General features: G+C 48.6%; 1 protein-coding gene across 2 annotated transcripts in view; it reads right to left on the bottom strand.

Annotated features, from left to right (window-relative positions):
- The window catches only part of FAM234B (family with sequence similarity 234 member B), a 66646-nt gene that overhangs the window by 41163 nt on the left and 1236 nt on the right, over positions 1–24247 (bottom strand). For both annotated transcript variants that reach the window (XM_069737056.1, XM_069737055.1), the window contains exons 2-4: positions 5221–5616; positions 1739–1834; positions 351–533 (exon numbers count right to left, since the gene is read on the bottom strand). In XM_069737056.1, the coding sequence (XP_069593157.1) occupies positions 351–533; positions 1739–1834; positions 5221–5616 (675 nt within the window). The remainder of the gene's footprint in view (positions 1–350; positions 534–1738; positions 1835–5220; positions 5617–24247) is intronic.

The raw sequence follows: 24247 nt of genomic DNA, 5'->3' as shown, positions 1-24247 counted from the left end.
TTACGTGTGAACAGTGTCCTGTCTACCAAGTGTACACTGCCCTGAACCCTGTATTACTAAGAGTGTTAATACATTTCCTATGGAGGATAGTATCAGAATTATAAACTATGCTTTACCCTGGTCTCAGTGCAGACGCACCTCACTAGGATACGCCATTAACGCCTGGTCAGCGGCTGCACCATTACCGTGACCACCACTGATGGCTAGAACGAAGCGCCAAGGCTACATGACCACCCCTGCTGTCAGACGCTCAGTGGAAGTATTGGGGTACCACACTGACAACCTATTTTCATTTCTATGAAGTTTGAGTCAGTAAAGATAATTCAGGTGTTGTGAGACAGCGACATTACCTGTAGATGCAGTGATCAAGCTCAGCAGCTTGTACGTTCCAGTAAGAAGACACGTGTCGTTCTGTTTTATGACCAGCTGTCCGCACTGAATACTCCGGAGATTCTCCTGAGTGTGTCTCCTCCACAGGATGCTCCCACTAACACCAGAGAGGACAGAGAGGAAGGGGCGCTGCTTCACAACACCTGCAAGGTACATAGAAGAAAAAGGACGTCCGCTGAAACAAGCGCTCAGACGCTAGGAAACACTGCCAATATGGCCGCTTAGGGCATTGTCCAACACGGAGAAAAAGGCACTGCTCACTAGGGTGGTTGGCAAACACAAAAGGCCAGAGATCAGCACATAATGGTGCTCCGTAATTAAATAGAAGGACGGCAAAAGTCCACAGATAAAAACCAGGCAGCTACTGTTTCGCATTCAGACATGCTTCTTCTGGGGTCAAAAGTAGTGTGACTGAATGCAAAATGGCCGATGCCTGGTTTTTATCTCTTGATACATACACACTTACACTCTCCTTTGCATATGCACTTTTTTCAATAAGGCAGTACTTTTTAATAGATTGGTGAGTACTGTATTATTAATTATCATTATATATTATTATAGCGCAATTTATTCCATGGTGTTTTACATATGAAAGGGGCATACATAATAAAAGACAAGTACAATAATTATGAGCAATACAAGTCACCGGCTGGTATCGAAGGAGAGAGGACCCTGCCCGTGAGGGCACAAAGTCTACAAGGGATGCGTGAGGACACCGTAGGTGAGGGCAGAGCTGGTCTTGGTGACGGCATGTTGTAGGCTTGTCGGAAGAGGTGGGCCTTCAGGTTCCTTTTGAAAGTTTCCACAATAGGCGAGAGTCTGATATGTTGGGGTAGAAAGTTTCAGAGTAGGGGGGATGCACAGAAGAAATCTTGTATGCGATTGTGGAAAGAGGACATAAGAGGGGACTATGGACTGCTTGGGGCACATTCATGTCAGCCAGGGCCCCTCACCTATCAGCCACTACAAATAGATGCCCCCATTATAGCAGGCTGGGTGTAGCCATGTATTACACTAGTCTGCCATTTATTTTATGTAAGGGGTCATCTAACAAACACCATTTTCGTCTCTTCACAGGGTGATAAATGTATGATTGATGAGAGGAACGAGAATATGCACCTCATAATCTAAATTCCCTATCAGTATGTCTTTGGATTGTGGGAGGAAACTGGAGAACCTGGAGGAAACCCACGCAAACACAGGGAGAACATACAAACTCCTTATGACCTATTTTCTGAATAGGTAAAACTATGTTGGTTGGATAATCCTAATATGGCATTTTACCTTCCAGCAAAGGTCATTTTGTTGGGAAAATAACACATTATTGTGAAGGCCGGTATCATCTTACCCTGCGATGCATTTATCCTGGAAGACAAGAATGTCAGCAGTATGTCGGGAACACCATCCTGATCTACATCAAAAAGCTCCAGAGGCGAGGAAAATTCTAGGAAACACAACAGCAAATATCAAGTAATGACTAGAAAAACAAAGTGGGAAATGTTTAGATTGACCTAACAATATAAATGTTCTATGATTATACAGATTACTCTAATCTATCACTATTGTGGAAAATTAAAGTCACCCCCCAGGAAAAAAAGAAGAAATTGCAGCTTTAGCCAGAAGGAAAGATGCTCATCTCGCCTCTAATTGTACACTAACCTGTTCTCCATCATTCCACACCTGTGGGGACAAGGTAAAAATAACTGGTCCACAGCTGCATTTTCGGCATTTTCAGAGGGGAGGGGGTCAGTCCTGATTCCCCCCCATCGGCCTACACTGGTAACTATAGGAAACCCTGCCGAATATTTTCCTCCTGCACCTGTTACTTCAGCCTCATCACATACAGCACACACAATTTATTCTCCCATTGACAGTGTTATTTTAGGTGCAGGAGGCTGATAGACAGGTCTCGTCACATTCTCCTCCTTCAGCAGCCATTACAATCGCTTTATATAAGCATTGTTTTTAAATGTTAAAAAGCATTAAATCCTAAGAGTATATGCACATGATGTCTTATACATAAGAAAAAAAATTGAGCAGTCTTTAAGGCCTTTTCTGGCTTGATCATTAAGGAGTTACGCTCATGTTATAAAATGGTACATGACTTCTCTATATAAAGTCACAGGCAAAGTGTTGGAGGGGAGATACGTTTCACTGAGGCTATTGGCATCAGTGATTTGAAACCTAGAAGTTTTCTCCCGCACACTATGTGCTGAGAGGGGTTAATTAGCCATTTAAAGGGCTGGGTTTTTGTGGACAACCATAGAGCAGGTGAGAGGTTGTCCACCTTATCTCCACCCAAGGGTGTGGCCTGGGGTTTTAATAGTCGGTCTTTAAAGGCATTCAGTGATGAGTGTGCCTGGAGAGCCTAACAGCAGGGAGGTGCTCGTGTTGGTGCTAAACTGAACAGTGTGGTTTGCTAACCCCGAGTGGGTGGATCACTGCAGACGTTTGGACTGTGATATACCACTTTTGTTATGTTTCCCTGTTTTGCCCAGAGGGCCTTGTTTATATCTACTTCACCAAGGTTAATGCCTCTTGTATATAAAAAAAAACAGTGAAGGACTTAAAGGGACACTGTCACCCCCTCCAGCCGTTATAAACTAAAAGAGCCACCTAGTGCAGCAGCAATGCTGCATTCTAACAAGGTGGCTCTTTTAGTTTTTGCTTCTGTTATTCCCTCAATAAAGCGTTTCCCCAAATACCTATCTTTAGACCTGGAGGCAGGTCTGAAGCCCCCTCTTTGAAGCGCCCAACTGCCGTCAGTCATCTCTTCTGGGGTGCTGGTTGCCGCCCCCTCAGCACTGTTTTTCGTCTGAAATCTGGCGCCTGCGCTGTGCGTGCCTGCCAGGGGCAGGCGCATTGAGTATTGGCCGTCATAGCTCAGATGTTCCTGCCTGCGCCTGTGCGGGCAGTGAGGCCACCCTGTTACTGAATCCCCGCCCCGCACTGTGTTATGCATTATGGGGGTCTTCCATTCTCATCTGGTTCCAGTCCGGTGTGTTCTACTGCCCCTCATTTTAGCGGTAAGCGTCGCATTATATGCACTTTGTACCAGGGATCCTCTTTTACCCCATTATAGTGGCTATCATGGCGGCGACTTGCCGCAAGTAGCAATACCAGCACACTGATTATTTCAGAGTGGTTTATGGTTTTTAGGGCATTACAAACCGGTGGATACCTGTCCCTTCCTATCATCCTTATGCACCTACGTTGTTCTTCTAACTTTGTGTATTTTTTGATACTTGTGTAAGATTTTTGTGGTAATTAATAAATAAATCAATTGACTTTTATACCCGTGATACTCCTTGTCCTCTTCATCTCTATTATTACTATGGAGTGGGTTGTTTTCTTCCATGGTTGAGGGTCTCTTACCACTATTTAGTGCGCATAGGCCCCTCCTTTAGCTTAATATGTTGTCTGGTTCTGTTGCTATGATAGTATAAGGCTTCTTTCACACTAGCGTCGGAATCTCCCCGTCGCAATGCGTCGGGGAGAGATTCCGACACTAGCGTTTAACGCTTTGCACAATGGGTGCAGCGGATGCATTTTTCCGGCGCATCCGCTGCCCCATTGTAAGGTGCGGGGAGGTGGGGGCGGAGTTCCGGCCGCGCATGCGCGGTCGGAAAAAGCGGTCCGTCAGGAGAAAAAAACGTTACATGTAGGGGGTTTTTTTCCCGACGGTCCGCCAAAGCACGACGCATTCGTCGCAAGACGGATGCGAAGTGTGCAAATCCGTCGCAAATGCGTCGCCAATAGAAGTCTATGGGGAAAAAACGCATCCTGCAAGCACTTTTGCAGGATGCGTTTTTTCTGCAAAACGACGCATTGTGACGGATTTACAAAAAACGCTAGTGTGAAAGTACCCTAAGGCCCGATTTATTCGGGAATTTGTGCCATTTTTGGTTTAGTATTTGGTGTGCTTTGTCTGTTTTTCTTTTACTTGTGCCTAATTCTTCTTTCAGTTTGTGCCTTTTCTAAAGTCTATATTACATTTTTAATATTTGTCATTGTGGATGGTTTTTGGGGTTTCCAGATGTTCTCAGCTGATTTATCAGTTGCGACTCTTTAAAAAGTTGCTAAATTTTTAGGCAAATTTACCCCTGTTCTCCCCTGGAGTGAGTTTATGTACTCCTGATAATTTGGCACAATTTTTGTAATGTAATGAGTATTGTACGACATAAATAGAATACTGTATATCGAATAGAAATAAAGAGCAGTTTTGAATTTGCGCACAATTCATGAACCACGTAAGTCAGCAATACCACAAGCTAAAATGATGTAAAAAAAAAGGCAAATGATCGATCAATCCCATAGTATTTTATCAATGGACAATTACTTAAAGCCACCATACATTTCTGCCTATTATATAACCTGGAACATTTATCATTGTGGTGTCCTGGAAACAACTGGATGGGAACAGCGGTGATACTGATCACAAGATTCCCAAAAATACATTTACTAAAAATGGATCAATTAACATGATTTCCAGACAAATCTAGGACAATTTGGGCCTGGTCTATTATTGCATTTGTGCTGTTTTTTTGGCTAGTTTTTGGTGGGGTTGTTTTACTTTACTTTTTACTTTACTTTTTAAAGCACCACTTCAGCATTTTTTTTATTTCAGTGCTGGAGTAGTATGACTAATCCGTGTTCCATGCCCTTAGCAATATACTTACCTCCGGCCATCTTAAGATAAGTTGCGCCATTCCAGCGCTGAAATAAAAGAAAACCGCTAGAGTGGTGCTTTAGTGTCAGGTAACGGCTTACAGACAGGAATATTAAAGCTACAGCTGATAAAAAACACTGATCCCGAATCCCAGCGCTTACCTGTGTCATAGCCGACATGGAGCGTCCACATGTTGTGCTGACCGTTCATAGGGCAAGGGATGAGGAAAGCACAGACAAGCACCATGACCATCGAGACGACAACAGTCAGAAGAAAAACGGTGGTCCGCACATAAGATATTAAAGATGAAGGTGGCTTTAGCTCTGGATCCAGGGATCCCGCGTTAGACAGCCCATCCTGTTTACTGTCTACTGGTCGCTGCTGGACCCTCTTAGATATTCCTTCCACGTCCGAGTCACGATCCTGGGACGAACCTCGATTGCCCTTCCCATTCTGAACTCCATTTTGCTGGATGTTAATAACGAGGTCATCTTCACTCTCATCGCTATCCGCCTGTGTCAGAGGATCATATTCCCTGGGGTCATGAGACTTCTTCCCTGAAAAACAGACTCACATTATACCACCGACTGCCACCGATAGTCCCCATTCCTGGATGCTCACTCAATTTTGGCAACCAAGACATGGAGAGAAGATTTTGCCTTGTTTCCTCTCTAAATCGTGGGTCATCCAGAAGTCCGAAGATCACGACTTACACAAAGTATAGAAGACTTTCAGCACATGTAAGTAAGCCTTATAAACCATTGCTGGTCGGCAGCACATCCGCTTCTGTAAACAGATGTGCTGCTGACAATAATAATAGTGAGGGGTATGAGGGACCACCAACCCCCTTTATGATCATTAGTGAAAATGAAAGCTAAAGAGCTCCAGGCCGCTCCCTAGATGGCGGATCGCTGCCCCCTGCATGCGGTGAACAGGAGGTTACAGTGGAAACCACCAGGCTGCGGATGTGACACCGAGCGCCTCTCAGCTCTGTCTGGCGGTGATATATATTCAAGGGATTAATCATTTTCTCCAGATTTCATGAAGTTCAGCACAGATAGCTGCCTTTACATCTGAAGACATAAAAACACCAACTGTGCACATCAAATACAAACCTCCGCCTGCACCGGGTGCACTGGGAAATACTAACCAGAAAAAGCTGCTCCAAAAACCACACTTTCATAAATTACTGAAGACAAAGCGGATTCTTCACATTTCCTACATCCACCCTAGAGGTGACGTATGTAGGAAGCAGCAGGGTAGGCCGCACTGTTGGGGCCAGACCCCGATTGTGGAGGCACAACCTTAGGTGGAGACCCCCGGACCTCCTATTCAAGCACAGTCTAATACCGCTCAATGATGCCTTGTGTTACAGACGTGGATGAAAATCACACAGCCCGGGAGCTTACGGACTGTCCCTAAAGGTGATAAATTCATCCATGGCTTTTATTAATGGGTGAATAAATCTAGGCCACCTTTTCATGATGTCCTGTCTATGGCTTTGTAGAATTAAAGAGCAAAAAGTCAAATTTGAGCATCTAAGCGGACACTGTAAGAGCATACTGCCTCCCCTGCCTTGTAAATTCACCAGATGATCATGTCCCTGTGGGATTAGTAAGGTTCATCCGGCTATGCTGAATATTACTGGTGGTAACAGGGATAATTCATATCTAGGTGGAGATGCAGATGCGAGGCTGTCAGTATCCCTAAGAGCACGTTCACACTGTGGCCATTTCACACACAAAACCCCCAAAAAACAAACTGAGCATAGACCCTATAGTAAGTAAATAGTAATAGTGCATGTAAATAACATAGGGGACTAGCACTATTTCCATCATAAGAGTCATCCTACCGCGACAAGGTGCATCCATCGGGACAGTCCTAGCCTGTGTCTAGTATTAAAACCTCACCTTGTGTCAGCCCACCTCAATGTGAACAAGGGCAGAGCAAGACAGGGGCCCGACTGTTCAGCTACCTGTCCATGGGAAGCTATACAGGTAAATGTCTAGCTCATAAAGGGGGGATAATACTAGAAATGTCCCCGTATTACTGTTTGCTCATTATAGGGTATATGCTCAATTTATTTTTTTTCTTGGGTTTTCTCTGTGAAATCGCCACAGTGTGAATGTGCACCTACACGGAGCTCATATACCACTCATTTTTTTAAGTATGCCTACTAAGGGTGGGCTCAAAGGGTTTATGTAATGGTCTGTACCTAGACCTGCAATGCCCAGACTGGCCATGGGTTTCCTGACCCAAATTTATGGGGCTGTTAGCTTGGGTGGGGATACCCGCAGTCAGTCCAGGGATCGCGTGCTGTACAGTTAGGTCCATATATATTTGGACAGAGACAACATTTTTCTAATTTTGGTTATAGACATTACCACAATGAATTTTAAACAAAACAAGTCAGATGCAGTTGAAGTTCAGACTTTCAGCTTTCATTTGAGGGTATCCACATTAAAATTGGATGAAGGGTTTAGAAGTTTCAGCTCCTTAACATGTGCCACCCTGTTTTTAAAGGGACCAAAAGTAATTGGACAATTGACTCCAAGGCTATTTCATGGACAGGTGTGGGCAATCCCTTCTTTATGTCATTCTCAATTAAGCAGATAAAAGGCCTGGAGTTGATTTGAGGTGTGGTGTTTGCATTTGGAAGGTTTTGCTGTTTAGTAAACATGCGGTCAAAGGAGCTCTCCATGAAGTTGAAACAAGCCATCCTTAAGCTGCGAAAACAGAAAAAAAACCATCCGAGAAATTGCTACAATATTAGGAGTGGCAAAATCTACAGTTTGGTACATCTTGAGAAAGAAAGAAAGCACTGGTGAACTCATTAATACAGAAAGACCTGGGTGCCCACGGAAGACAACAGTGGTGGATGATTGCAGAATAATCTCCATGGTGAAGAGAAACCCCTTCACAACAGCCAACCAAGTGAACAACACTCTCCAGGAGGTCGGCGTATCAATATCCAAATCTACCATAAAGAGAAGACTGCATGAAAGTAAATACAGAGGGTTCACTGCACGGTGCGGCCACTCATAAGCATCAAGAATAAAAAGGTTAGACTGGACTTTGCTAAAAAACATCTAAAAAAGCCAGCACAGTTCTGGAAGAACATTCTTTGGACGGATGAAACCAAGATCAACCTCTACCAGAATGATGGAAAGAGAAAAGTATGGCGAAGGTGTGGTACAGCTCATGATCCAAAGCATACCACATCATCTGTAAAACACAGTGGAGGCAGTGTGATGCAGAGGCGTAGCTAGAGCTTTTGCCGCCCGGGGCTGTTCCCGAGTTTGGCGCCCACCCCCCCCCTCCCCCTCCCCCGGCTCAATACACACAAAGGTTACCAAAAATGGTTTTCCTGTTTTGTAGAACTTAAACTGGGCCTAATGGTGTCACCCCCACATGCCAAACCTGTGACTTAATACCACCACACCGTGACCAGACCACATAGTGACCGAATAATACTACATACAAGGGACAAATACCACAACACCATTTCCAGACCACATATTACCACCACATAGTGACTGAATACTACAATACTGATCAGTAATAAAAAAAAAAACAACACAATACTATCACCATAAGTGCCAGTATTCACAGGAGATCTGTACTTAGTATGCAGTGTCTGTGTAGAGGTAATACAGAGATCACTGGTGACATTATACACAGGACCTCTATATAGTATACAGTGTATAGTGTCAGTGTATAGGTAACACTGACTCACCAGTGACGTCTCTAGGTGAAGTCCTTCATCTTTCATCCAGCACAGACCGCCATCATTCCTTCCAGCCAGGACTCGTTTCTGCAGGAAATAACACAGTTATCTCGAGCTCCGCTTGCAGAACACATTACTTAATTTTTCACAACTTCTACATTACACCACATGAAGACAAAAAGGTGATATAGTGTCACTCTGCACAGTAACAGGACCGCCCCCCCATTTAAAACAGTATACTCAAAAAATAAAATAAATACATCACTGCAGTAATAATATCCCTTAATTATCCCCTATGGTAACACTATTCCCCACCCTGGCCCCGTTTATCTCATTCCTGGCTCCAGCCATATGTTCTCGTATCCTGCCCTCATGACTATCCATTCTACACCATATGATCTCCCCATCCTGCCCCACCAGCCTCCATCGTATCCATCCTGCCCCATGATCCAATCCTGCCCCGTGTCTCCAATCATGCCCCAAGTCCTGCCCCCAGTGTGTCCAGCATATTACCCCCATTGTGTCCAGCATATTACCCCCAGTGTGTCCAGCATATTACCCCCAGTGTGTCCAGCAATCTGCCCCATGGTCTCCAGTATTGCCCCGATGTGTCCAGCATTCTGCCCCATGGTCTCCAGTATTGCCCCAGTGTGTCCAGCATTCTGCCCCATGGTCTCCAGTATTGCCCCAGTGTGTCCAGCAATCTGCCCCATGGTCTCCAGTATTGCCCCAGTGTGTCCAGCAATCTGCCCCATGGTCTCCAGTATTGCCCCAGTGTGTCCAGCAATCTGCCCCATGGTCTCCAGTATTGCCCCAGTGTGTCCAGCAATCTGCCCCATGGTCTCCAGTATTGCCCCAGTGTGTCCAGCAATCTGCCCCATGGTCTCCAGTATTGCCCCAGTGTGTCCAGCATTCTGCCCCATGGTCTCCAGTATTGCCCCAGTGTGTCCAGCATTCTGCCCCATGGTCTCCAGTATTGCCCCAGTGTGTCCAGCAATCTGCCCCATGGTCTCCAGTATTGCCCCAGTGTGTCCAGCAATCTGCCCCATGGTCTCCAGTATTGCCCCAGTGTGTCCAGCAATCTGCCCCATGGTCTCCAGTATTGCCCCAGTGTGTCCAGCAATCTGCCCCATGGTCTCCAGTATTGCCCCAGTGTGTCCAGCAATCTGCCCCATGGTCTCCTGTATTGCCCCGATGTGTCCAGCAATCTGCCCCATGGTCTCCAGTATTGCCCCAGTGTGTCCAGCAATCTGCCCCATGGTCTCCAGTATTGCCCCGGTGTGTCCAGCAATCTGCCCCATGGTCTCCAGTATTGCCCCGGTGTGTCCAGCAATCTGCCCCATGGTCTCCAGTATTGCCCCAGTGTGTCCAGCAATCTGCCCCATGGTCTCCAGTATTGCCCCAGTGTGTCCAGCAATCTGCCCCATGGTCTCCAGTATTGCCCCAGTGTGTCCAGCAATCTGCCCCATGGTCTCCAGTATTGCCCCAGTGTGTCCAGCAATCTGCCCCATGGTCTCCAGTATTGTCCCGGTGTGTCCAGCAATCTGCCCCATGGTCTCCAGTATTGCCCCAGTGTGTCCAGCATTCTGCCCCATGGTCTCCAGTATTGCCCCAGTGTGTCCAGCAATCTGCCCCATGGTCTCCAGTATTGCCCCAGTGTGTCCAGCAATCTGCCCCATGGTCTCCAGTATTGCCCCAGTGTGTCCTGCAATCTGCCCCATGGTCTCCAGTATTGCCCCAGTGTGTCCTGCAATCTGCCCCATGGTCTCCAGTATTGCCCCAGTGTGTCCTGCAATCTGCCCCATGGTCTCCAGTATTGCCCCAGTGTGTCCAGCAATCTGCCCCATGGTCTCCAGTATTGCCCCGGTGTGTCCAGCAATCTGCCCCATGGTCTCCAGTATTGCCCCGGTGTGTCCAGCAATCTGCCCCATGGTCTCCAGTATTGCCCCAGTGTGTCCAGCAATCTGCCCCATGGTCTCCAGTATTGCCCCAGTGTGTCCAGCAATCTGCCCCATGGTCTCCAGTATTGCCCCAGTGTGTCCAGCAATCTGCCCCATGGTCTCCAGTATTGCCCCAGTGTGTCCAGCAATCTGCCCCATGGTCTCCAGTATTGTCCCGGTGTGTCCAGCAATCTGCCCCATGGTCTCCAGTATTGCCCCAGTGTGTCCAGCATTCTGCCCCATGGTCTCCAGTATTGCCCCAGTGTGTCCAGCAATCTGCCCCATGGTCTCCAGTATTGCCCCAGTGTGTCCTGCAATCTGCCCCATGGTCTCCAGTATTGCCCCAGTGTGTCCAGCAATCTGCCCCATGGTCTCCAGTATTGTCCCGGTGTGTCCAGCAATCTGCCCCATGGTCTCCAGTATTGCCCCAGTGTGTCCAGCATTCTGCCCCATGGTCTCCAGTATTGCCCCAGTGTGTCCAGCAATCTGCCCCATGGTCTCCAGTATTGCCCCAGTGTGTCCAGCAATCTGCCCCATGGTCTCCAGTATTGCCCCAGTGTGTCCTGCAATCTGCCCCATGGTCTCCAGTATTGCCCCAGTGTGTCCTGCAATCTGCCCCATGGTCTCCAGTATTGCCCCAGTGTGTCCAGCAATCTGCCCCATGGTCTCCAGTATTGCCCCGGTGTGTCCAGCAATCTGCCCCATGGTCTCCAGTATTGCCCCAGTGTGTCCAGCATTGCCCCCAGAGTCAGACATAAAGAAAAAAAAAAAAGTAAAATCCTCACCTCTCCCGTTCCCAGCGCAGGTCCGGTGCAGCCAGCGTCTCTCCGGCTCTGCGACGCTCAGGACAGAGAGGCTGAGCGGCGCGCACAGTGATTACGTCATCGCGCCCTCTGCTCTGAGACATCGCAGAATCAGAGGACGCTGCAGCTGCCGGCGCCGCAGGAACCAGGAGAGGTGAGTATAGAGCGGGGGGCGGGGGCCCAGGGGCGGGGGGAGCCTGGTTGTGGCGGCGGAAGATTTAAAGGGGCGTCTTTTTTTTTTTTTTCCCCTTTCTCCTGCAGCGCCGGCCGCCCCCCGCATTGTGCCGCCCGGGGCGGACCGCCCCCCCCCCGCACCCCCCCTTCCTACGCCACTGGTGTGATGGCTTGGGCATGCATGGCTGCCAGTGGCACTGGGTCACTAGTGTTTATTGATGATGTGACACAGGACAGAAGCAGCCGAATGAATTCTGAGGTATTCAGAGCCATACTGTGTGCTCAGATCCAGCCAAATGCAGCCAAACTGATTGGTCGTCGTTTCATACTACAGATGGACAATTACCCAAGACATAAAGCCAAAGCAACCAGGAGTTTATTAAAGCAAAGAAGTGGAATATTCTTGAATGGCCAAGTCAGTCACCTGATCTCAACCCAATTGAGCATGCATTTCACTTGTTAAAGACTAAACTTCAGACAGAAAGGCCCAAAACAAACAGCAACTGAAAGCCACCGCAGTGAAGGCCTGGCAGAGCATCAAAAAGGAGGAAACACAGCGTCTGGTGATGTCCATGAGTTCAAGACTTCAGGCAGTCATTGCCGACAAAGGTTTTTCAACCAAGTACTAAAAATGAACATTTTATTTAAAATTATTTAATCTGACCAATTACTTTTGGTCCCTTTAAAAACAGGGTGGCACATGTTAAGGAGCTGAAACTCCTAAACTCTTCATCCAATTTTAGGGTATGTTCACACGTTCAGGATTTCCATCCTTTTTTTTTCAGGACAGTTTTTTTAAAAAACTGCAGCTCTTGGCAGAAAACGCAGGTCCTTTTTTTGGTCCTTTTTTTGTCCTTTTTTGATGCGTTTTTTTATCCTTTTTTTATGCAGTTTTCTATGCAGAGACTGTGTGTTTCCTAGGAAGCTTTTTAGGGCTAAAATGGCTGAAAATACCCTAACCCTACCCCTAACCCTACCCCTAACCCTACCCCTAACCCTACCCCTAACCCTACCCCTAACCCTAACCCTACCCCTAACCCTAACCCTACCCCTAACCCTAACCCTAACCCTACCCCTACCCCTATTCTAACCTTAGTGAAAAAAAAAAAAAAAAATTCTTAATTTTTTTATTGTCCCTACCAATGGGGGTGACAAAGTGGGGGGGGTGTCATTTACTATTTTTTTATTTTGATCACTGAGATAGGTTATATCTCAGTGATCAAAATGCACTTTGGAGCAAATCTGCCGGCCGGCAGATTCGGCGGGCGCACTGCGCATTCGCCCGCCATTTTGCAAGATGGCGGCACCCAGGGAGAAGACGGCCGGACGGACACCGGGACGCCGGGTAAGTATAAGGGGGGGAGATTAGGGCACGGGGGGGGCATCGGAGCACTGGGGGGGGGCATCGGAGCACGGGGGGGGCATCGGAGCACGGGGGGCGGGATCGGAGCACGGGGGGCGGGATCGGAGCACGGGGGGCAGCCACACTCCGCCCACGCACTTCCGCCCGCTCCCCCGCACTTCCTGCTGCAGCGGTTCTGCACATCAAATCGCAGTAAAACCCGCAGATATATTTTTGATCTGCGGGTTTTACTGCGATTTTGACCTCACAATGGAGGTCTATGGGTGCAGAACCGCTGCGGTTCAGGAAAAAGAAGTGACATGCTCCTTCTTTTTTGCCGCAGCTATTCTGCGCGGCTTTTTAAACGAAATTACGGACCATGTGCACAGCAGTGACTGTTTTCCATAGGGTTACATTGTTATGTACCCTGCATGGAAAACTGCTGCGGAACCGCAGCGGCAATACCGCTGCGGTTCCGCAGTAAAAAACGCACTGTGTGAACATGGCCTTAATGTGGATACCCTCAAATGAAAGCTGAAAGTCTGATCTTCAACTGCATCTGAATAGTTTTGTTTAAAATTCATTGTGGTAATGTCTATAACCAAAATTAGAAAAATGTTGTCTCTGTCCAAATATATATGGACCTAACTGTATATGGACTGTGAAATACGCCCATCTAAACATGGCCCAAGGAAGCATTTAGACCACCCAATTTTGTTGTGTTAGGCTACTTTCACACTAGCGTTGTTTGCTGTACATCGCAATGCGTCATTTTGGAGAAAAAAACGCATCCTGCAAATGTGCTTGCAAAATGCGTTTTTCTCCATAGACTTGCATTAGCGACGCATTGCGACGTATGGCCACACGGCGCATCCGTCGTGTGATGGATGCGTTGTGTTTTGGTGCACCGTTGGCACAAAAAAGTTACATGTAACTTTTTTTGGTGCGTCGAGTCCTCCATTTCCGACCGCGCATGCGCAGCCAGAACTCCGCCCCTCCTCCCCGGACCTTACAATGGGGCAGCGGATGCGTTGTAAAACTGCATCCGCTGCCCCCGTTGTTCATTATTTTCGCAGCTTTCGTCGGTACGACGGGCCGACGCATGGCAACGGCCCCGTACCGACGCTAGTGTAAAAGTAGCCTTAATTGACCACCGATCAGAAAATATTTACCGATCGGTAACTGGTTACGCAGGAAGATCGCACCTAATGATCTGCACTGAGCCTTCTGTAATAGATCGCCGAGTACACATAGGCTGCGGTTGTTCTCGGCAGCATGAGTCCAGATACACAGGACTATGAGTCCGGTTTACACAGGACTATGCGCTGCTGAGAATGACGATTGTTTGGGCAGCATAGATACTTGCTCATCAGGCGATCGGCAGCCTGTTTACACTACAGGATTATCAAGGAACAAGTGTTCCCCAGATCACTCCGTAATGCCAATGTAAATGATCCTGTATGAGGAACCTGTCGGGTCCCTACAGCCTCAGTAACTGATCCAGCACAAATGTGAGCATGAATCCAATTTCCCAATAATTTCTCTGATCCCTGAGACAATAGATCTTATTATCACAAAAATAAACTTTCAATGTTGTGTTTGGCATATCCAAATGAATCGGACTAATCAAAAGGGGCGATTCTTCACTGAGCGCAGGCCGACTTTACACGCTGTAATCACTCCCCCGGGGCATGACTGACATCCTCCTGATTCTCTGCCTCATCTTTTCTGTCATTCAAGTCTCATGCGACTACATGATGTCCTTCCTTCCTATACACTGGAGAAAAGACGCAGCAAATCAAGAGGATGTCAGTCATGCCCGCAGTGGTGTGACTGGCTGTGGAGTCGGTAAGTCAAACCACCGACTCCGACTCATCAATTTCCCTGATTCTGACCCACAGCACTGGTCACTACTGAGCATGTACATAATCGTAACTAAAAGCCGAGATCCTAAGATCAGGAACAGAACAGACATTTATAGGACATTTTATAAGCTTGCCAAATTCTTAAGAAAACATTTACAGCCCATCCTGCACTGAACCACTGAGGCCAATTTATTATAGATTTTAGGAGTCAGTGCCGGTCCGTTTTATACCTACTCCACCAAAATGGACACTGACTCCGACTCCACCAAAATGGACACTGACTCTGACTCCACCAAAATGGACACCGACTTCACAGCCTGGGGTGTGAGTACAGCATGTAAAGCTGGAATGCTACAGCGAAAAAACGCCCCCGCACTAGTAAGAAGGATGTCAGTCATGTCCGTAGGGAGTGAGCACAGCATGGAAAGCCGGACTGTAAAGGCCGGGGTCACAATACCGCAGAATACGGGCGAGTACTATGTGAGAAAACATCGCATGGCACTTGGACCAGTGTTACTCTATGGGGCAGGTCACATCACGGTATTTATTCTCATGCTGTGATTGTACGCGTATATCGTCCGAGACTCGCCACGGCAAGCCTATTGTGTGAGAGAAGCTCGGACACCACACTGTTGTGAATTCTGTGGTCAAGCTCCCTCCTGTGGTCATGAGTGGTACTTCGGCTGGTTCTGTCCATGGGCTTCCTCTGGTGGATGTGAGTGGGGCTGCAGCTTCTGAGTTTCCTTCCTCAGGTGATGAGGTTAAGTCGTTAGGTGCTGCTCTATTTAACTCCACCTAGTTCTTTGTTCCTGGCCTCCAGTCAATGTTCCAGTATTGGTCTTGCTCTCTCCTGGATCGTTCTTGTGGCCTGTCTTCCCTGCATAAGCTAAGTTTCACTTGTGTTTCTTTTGTTTGCTATTTTTTCTGTCCAGCTTGCTATTTTGGTTTGTCTTGCTTGCTGGAAGCTCTGGGACGCAGAGGGAGCACCTCCGTACCGTTAGTCGGTGCGGAGGGTCTTTTTGCGCCCTCTGCGTGGTTGTTTGTAGGTTTTTGTGCTGACCGCAAAGCTATCTTTCCTATCCTCGGTCTATTCAGTAAGTCGGGCCTCACTTTGCTAAAATCTATTTCATCTCTGTGTTTGTATTTTCATCTTTACTCACAGTCATTATATGTGGGGGGCTGCCTTTTCCTTTGGGAAATTTCTCTGAGGCAAGGTAGGCTTATTTTTCTATCTTCAGGGCTAGCTAGTTTCTTAGGCTGTGCCGAGGCGCCTAGGTCTGGTCAGGAGCGCTCCACGGCTACCTCTAGTGTGGTATGATAGGATTAGGGATTGCGGTCAGCAGAGTTCCCACGTCTCAGAGCTCGTCCTATGTTATTAGTAACTATCAGGTCATTTTGTGTGCTCTTAACCACCTGGTCCATTGTGGTTCTAAACCACCAGTTCATAACACCACACGGACCACCTGTTTAGCTTGTGAGAAATACGCACACATTTTCCTCATTTCAGCCCATTGAGCCATTAAATTCAATGGGGAAAATCAGTGAAAAATGTAAAGCCATACGGATGTCATATGGATACATGGGTGTGAGAAAATCGCATCATCGCATTGCAAACGCATTACACACGGATGACCATACGGAGAACACTTGTGCGATCCTCAGCAGGGGGACTCGGACCGATTTCCATACACTTAGTGTGACTCCACCATTACAGTGATGACACAGGTCAGGATGACTGACATATGCTGAGCATGGTAATAACAGATTCATTTTCTGATGATAACATCTATTGTGTCAGGAGTCAGAGACATTACTGGGAAGCGGGGGTCACACTCTCTGCTGTAGGGTGGGACAGATTCTGAGACCTCACAGGTTCCCTTTAAAGTATGATCTTATAAATCTCCCCTAATACAGCCCCGTTAGTCCTTCATTTGTCCAGCAGTTATGACAATCAAGTGACTGCTGTGGCCAATTAAATGCCTTATGGTCTGCAGCCACCATCGCACAGGACAGTGATTGTCTGCAGTGGTCATGTGTGGGAAATTAGAAAGTCATTGCAGCAAGACAAGTAAAAAACATATAGGACCACTGGAGTGGATGGGGAATTAGAATGCACTTGTGAGGTACCCGTTTTCTTCAGCACATCACCTGCCTTTAGTAATTAATTTATTAACATATAAAACAATGCCTTTAAGTTATTGGTAAGAAAAATGATGTAATATAAGGACAGATATGCAGCACCTGAAAGTGCAGAGTTTAGACATCACAAAGTGTAACACGGGGTCCCACTGATATATTGTGACATACCGTACATCTATTTTTATCTATTTTTTGGTGCTGGCACCCGAACTCCTTGAGTCTGAACATAATGAACAAGTAAAGAGCAATGATGGCAGGTGCAATGAAGTGGATTACTCTTATCATGCTGATAGGCTATGGGGTCTAAGAAGATGTAATCTCTTCTATTCCTGCTGTCAAATAAGGGGGCAAAAAGAGAAGAAATCAGACCCTGCAGAGATGACAGCTGGGGACAGGAATAGGGGGTTCAGACCCTGCAGAGATGACAGCTGGGGACAGGAATAGGGAGATCAGACCCTGCAGAAATGACAGCTGAGGACAGGAATAGGGAGATCAGACCCTGCAGAGATGACAGCTGAGGACAGGAATAAGGGAGATCAGACCCTGCAGAGATGACAGCTGAGGACAGGAATAGGGAGATCAGACCCTACAGAGATGACAGCTGAGGACAGGAATAGGAGAGATCAGACCCTGCAGAGATGACAGCTGAGGACAGGAATAGGGAGATCAGACCCTGCAGAGATGACAGCTGGGGACAGGAATAGGAGAGATCAGACCCTGCAGAGATGACAGCTGGGGACAGGAATAGGGAGATCAGACCCTGCAGAGATGACAGCTGGGGACAGGAATAGGGGGATCAGACCCTGCAGAGATGACAGCTGGGGACAGGAATAGGGAGATCAGACCCTGCAGAGATGACAGCTGGGGACAGGAATAGGAGAGATCAGACCCTGCAGACATGACAGCTGAGGACAGGAATAGGGAGATCAGACCCTGCAGAGATGACAGCTGAGGACAGGAATAAGGGAGATCAGATCCTGCAGAGATGACAGCTGAGGACAGGAATAAGGGAGATCAGATCCTGCAGAGATGACAGCTGAGGACAGGAATAAGGAGATCAGACCCTGCAGAGATGACAGCTGAGGACAGGAATAAGGGAGATCAGACCCTGCAGAGATGACAGCTGGGGACAGGAATAAGGGAGATCAGATCCTGCAGAGATGACAGCTGAGGACAGGAATAGGGAGATCAGACCCTACAGAGATGACAGCTGAGGACAGGAATAGGGATATCAGACCCTACAGAGATGACAGCTGAGGACAGGAATAGGGAGATCAGACCCTGCAGAGATGACAGCTGAGGACAGGAATAGGGAGATCAGACCCTACAGAGATGACAGCTGAGGACAGGAATAGGGATATCAGACCCTACAGAGATGACAGCTGGGGACAGGAATAGGAGAGATCAGACCCTGCAGAGATGACAGCTGAGGACAGGAATAGGGAGATCAGACCCTGCAGAGATGACAGCTGAGGACAGGAATAGGAGAGATCAGACCCTGCAGAGATGACAGCTGAGGACAGGAATAGGAGAGATCAGACCCTACAGAGATGACAGCTGAGGACAGGAATAGGGAGATCAGACCCTGCAGAGATGACAGCTGAGGACAGGAATAGGGAGATCAGACCCTACAGAGATGACAGCTGAGGACAGGAATAGGAGAGATCAGACCCTGCAGAGATGACAGCTGAGGACAGGAATAGGGAGATCAGACCCAGCAGAGATGACAGCTGAGGACAGGAATAGGGAGATCAGACCCTGCAGAGATGACAGCTGAGGACAGGAATAGGGAGATCAGACCCTACAGAGATGACAGCTGAGGACAGGAATAAGGGAGATCAGATCCTGCAGAGATGACAGCTGAGGACAGGAATAGGGAGATCAGACCCTACAGAGATGACAGCTGAGGACAGGAATAGGGATATCAGACCCTACAGAGATGACAGCTGGGGACAGGAATAGGAGAGATCAGACCCTGCAGAGATGACAGCTGGGGACAGGAATAGGGAGATCAGACCCTGCAGAGATGACAGCTGGGGACAGGAATAGGAGAGATCAGACCCTGCAGACATGACAGCTGAGGACAGGAATAGGGAGATCAGACCCTGCAGAGATGACAGCTGAGGACAGGAATAAGGGAGATCAGATCCTGCAGAGATGACAGCTGAGGACAGGAATAAGGGAGATCAGATCCTGCAGAGATGACAGCTGAGGACAGGAATAAGGAGATCAGACCCTGCAGAGATGACAGCTGAGGACAGGAATAAGGGAGATCAGACCCTGCAGAGATGACAGCTGGGGACAGGAATAGGGAGATCAGACCCTGCAGAGATGACAGCTGGGGACAGGAATAGGGGGATCAGACCCTGCAGAGATGACAGCTGGGGACAGGAATAGGGAGATCAGACCCTGCAGAGATGACAGCTGGGGACAGGAATAGGAGAGATCAGACCCTGCAGACATGACAGCTGAGGACAGGAATAGGGAGATCAGACCCTGCAGAGATGACAGCTGAGGACAGGAATAAGGGAGATCAGATCCTGCAGAGATGACAGCTGAGGACAGGAATAAGGGAGATCAGATCCTGCAGAGATGACAGCTGAGGACAGGAATAAGGAGATCAGACCCTGCAGAGATGACAGCTGAGGACAGGAATAAGGGAGATCAGACCCTGCAGAGATGACAGCTGGGGACAGGAATAAGGGAGATCAGATCCTGCAGAGATGACAGCTGAGGACAGGAATAGGGAGATCAGACCCTACAGAGATGACAGCTGAGGACAGGAATAGGGATATCAGACCCTACAGAGATGACAGCTGAGGACAGGAATAGGGAGATCAGACCCTGCAGAGATGACAGCTGAGGACAGGAATAGGGAGATCAGACCCTACAGAGATGACAGCTGAGGACAGGAATAGGGATATCAGACCCTACAGAGATGACAGCTGGGGACAGGAATAGGAGAGATCAGACCCTGCAGAGATGACAGCTGAGGACAGGAATAGGGAGATCAGACCCTGCAGAGATGACAGCTGAGGACAGGAATAGGAGAGATCAGACCCTGCAGAGATGACAGCTGAGGACAGGAATAGGAGAGATCAGACCCTACAGAGATGACAGCTGAGGACAGGAATAGGGAGATCAGACCCTGCAGAGATGACAGCTGAGGACAGGAATAGGGAGATCAGACCCTACAGAGATGACAGCTGAGGACAGGAATAGGAGAGATCAGACCCTGCAGAGATGACAGCTGAGGACAGGAATAGGGAGATCAGACCCAGCAGAGATGACAGCTGAGGACAGGAATAGGGAGATCAGACCCTGCAGAGATGACAGCTGAGGACAGGAATAGGGAGATCAGACCCTACAGAGATGACAGCTGAGGACAGGAATAAGGGAGATCAGATCCTGCAGAGATGACAGCTGAGGACAGGAATAGGGAGATCAGACCCTACAGAGATGACAGCTGAGGACAGGAATAGGGATATCAGACCCTACAGAGATGACAGCTGGGGACAGGAATAGGAGAGATCAGACCCTGCAGAGATGACAGCTGGGGACAGGAATAGGGAGATCAGACCCTGCAGAGATGACAGCTGGGGACAGGAATAGGAGAGATCAGACCCTGCAGACATGACAGCTGAGGACAGGAATAGGGAGATCAGACCCTGCAGAGATGACAGCTGAGGACAGGAATAAGGGAGATCAGATCCTGCAGAGATGACAGCTGAGGACAGGAATAAGGGAGATCAGATCCTGCAGAGATGACAGCTGAGGACAGGAATAAGGAGATCAGACCCTGCAGAGATGACAGCTGAGGACAGGAATAAGGGAGATCAGACCCTGCAGAGATGACAGCTGGGGACAGGAATAAGGGAGATCAGATCCTGCAGAGATGACAGCTGAGGACAGGAATAGGGAGATCAGACCCTACAGAGATGACAGCTGAGGACAGGAATAGGGAGATCAGACCCTACAGAGATGACAGCTGAGGACAGGAATAGGGAGATCAGACCCTGCAGAGATGACAGCTGAGGACAGGAATAGGGAGATCAGACCCTACAGAGATGACAGCTGAGGACAGGAATAGGGATATCAGACCCTACAGAGATGACAGCTGGGGACAGGAATAGGAGAGATCAGACCCTGCAGAGATGACAGCTGAGGACAGGAATAGGGAGATCAGACCCTGCAGAGATGACAGCTGAGGACAGGAATAGGAGAGATCAGACCCTGCAGAGATGACAGCTGAGGACAGGAATAGGAGAGATCAGACCCTACAGAGATGACAGCTGAGGACAGGAATAGGGAGATCAGACCCTGCAGAGATGACAGCTGAGGACAGGAATAGGGAGATCAGACCCTACAGAGATGACAGCTGAGGACAGGAATAGGAGAGATCAGACCCTGCAGAGATGACAGCTGAGGACAGGAATAGGGAGATCAGACCCAGCAGAGATGACAGCTGAGGACAGGAATAGGGAGATCAGACCCTGCAGAGATGACAGCTGAGGACAGGAATAGGGAGATCAGACCCTACAGAGATGACAGCTGAGGACAGGAATAGGAGAGATCAGACCCTGCAGAGATGACAGCTGAGGACAGGAATAGGAGAGATCAGACCCTGCAGAGATGACAGCTGAGGACAGGAATAGGGAGATCAGATCCTGCAGAGATGACAGCTGAGGACAGGAATAGGGAGATCAGAACCTGCAGAGATGACAGCTGAGGACAGGAATAGGAGAGATCAGACCCTACAGAGATGACAGCTGAGGACAGGAATAGGAGAGATCAGACCCTGCAGAAATGACAGCTGAGGACAGGAATAGGGAGATCAGACCCTACAGAGATGACAGCTGAGGACAGGAATAGGAGAGATCAGACCCTGCAGAGATGACAGCTGAGGACAGGAATAGGGAGATCAGACCCTGCAGAGATGACAGCTGAGGACAGGAATAGGGAGATCAGACCCTACAGAGATGACAGCTGAGGACAGGAATAGGAGAGATCAGACCCTGCAGAGATGACAGCTGAGGACAGGAATAGAGAGATCAGACCCTGCAGAGATGACAGCTGAGGACAGGAATAGGGAGATCAGACCCTACAGAGATGACAGCTGAGGACAGGAATAGGAGAGATCAGACCCTGCAGAGATGACAGCTGAGGACAGGAATAGGGATATCAGACCCTACAGAGATGACAGCTGAGGACAGGAATAGGAGAGATCAGACCCTGCAGAGATGACAGCTGAGGACAGGAATAGGGAGATCAGACCCTGCAGAGATGACAGCTGAGGACAGGAATAGGGAGATCAGACCCTACAGAGATGACAGCTGAGGACAGGAATAGGAGAGATCAGACCCTGCAGAGATGACAGCTGAGGACAGGAATAGAGAGATCAGACCCTGCAGAGATGACAGCTGAGGACAGGAATAGGGAGATCAGACCCTACAGAGATGACAGCTGAGGACAGGAATAGGAGAGATCAGACCCTGCAGAGATGACAGCTGAGGACAGGAATAGGGAGATCAGACCCAGCAGAGATGACAGCTGAGGACAGGAATAGGGAGATCAGACCCTGCAGAGATGACAGCTGAGGACAGGAATAGGAGAGATCAGACCCTACAGAGATGACAGCTGAGGACAGGAATAGGAGAGATCAGACCCTACAGAGATGACAGCTGAGGACAGGAATAGGAGAGATCAGACCCTGCAGAGATGACAGCTGAGGACAGGAATAGGGAGATCAGACCCTGCAGAGATGACAGCTGAGGACAGGAATAGGGAGATCAGACCCTACAGAGATGACAGCTGAGGACAGGAATAGGAGAGATCAGACCCTGCAGAGATGACAGCTGAGGACAGGAATAGAGAGATCAGACCCTGCAGAGATGACAGCTGAGGACAGGAATAGGGAGATCAGACCCTACAGAGATGACAGCTGAGGACAGGAATAGGAGAGATCAGACCCTGCAGAGATGACAGCTGAGGACAGGAATAGGGAGATCAGACCCAGCAGAGATGACAGCTGAGGACAGGAATAGGAGAGATCAGACCCTGCAGAGATGACAGCTGAGGACAGGAATAGGGAGATCAGACCCTACAGACATGACAGCTGAGGACAGGAATAGGGAGATCAGACCCTGCAGAGATGACAGCTGAGGACAGGAATAGGAGAGATCAGACCCTGCAGAGATGACAGCTGAGGACAGGAATAGGGATATCAGACCCTGCAGAGATGACAGCTGGGGACAGGAATAGGGAGATCAGACCCTACAGAGATGACAGCTGAGGGCAGGAATAGGAGAGATCAGACCCAGCAGAGATGACAGCTGAGGACAGGAATAGGAGAGATCAGACCCTGCAGAGATGACAGCTGAGGACAGGAATAGGGAGATCAGACCCTACAGACATGACAGCTGAGGACAGGAATAGGGAGATCAGACCCTGCAGAGATGACAGCTGAGGACAGGAATAGGAGAGATCAGACCCTGCAGAGATGACAGCTGAGGACAGGAATAGGGAGATCAGACCCTGCAGAGATGACAGCTGAGGACAGGAATAGGGAGATCAGACCCAGCAGAGATGACAGCTGAGGACAGGAATAGGAGAGATCAGACCCTGCAGATGACAGCTGAGGACAGGAATAGGGAGATCAGACCCTGCAGAGATGACAGCTGAGGACAGGAATAGGGAGATCAGACCCAGCAGAGATGACAGCTGAGGACAGGAATAGGGAGATCAGACCCTACAGAGATGACAGCTGAGGACAGGAATAGGGAGATCAGACCCTGCAGAGATGACAGCTGAGGACAGGAATAGGGAGATCAGACCCAGCAGAGATGACAGCTGAGGACAGGAATAGGGAGATCAGACCCAGCAGAGATGACAGCTGAGGACAGGAATAGGAGAGATCAGACCCTGCAGAGATGACAGCTGAGGACAGGAATAGGGAGATCAGACCCTGCAGAGATGACAGCTGAGGACAGGAATAGGGAGATCAGACCCTGCAGAGATGACAGCTGAGGACAGGAATAGGGAGATCAGACCCTGCAGAGATGACAGCTGAGGACAGGAATAGGGAGATCAGACCCTGCAGAGATGACAGCTGAGGGCAGGAATAGGGAGATCAGACCCAGCAGAGATGACAGCTGAGGACAGGAATAGGGAGATCAGACCCTGCAGAGATGACAGCTGA

This window comes from Ranitomeya imitator, chromosome 8 (genome assembly GCF_032444005.1).
Source record: "Ranitomeya imitator isolate aRanImi1 chromosome 8, aRanImi1.pri, whole genome shotgun sequence".
In the NCBI taxonomy this organism is placed as follows: Eukaryota; Metazoa; Chordata; class Amphibia; order Anura; family Dendrobatidae; genus Ranitomeya; species Ranitomeya imitator.
Note: the sequence above shows the minus strand (reverse complement) of the source record. Positions and strands in the feature narration are given on the sequence as shown.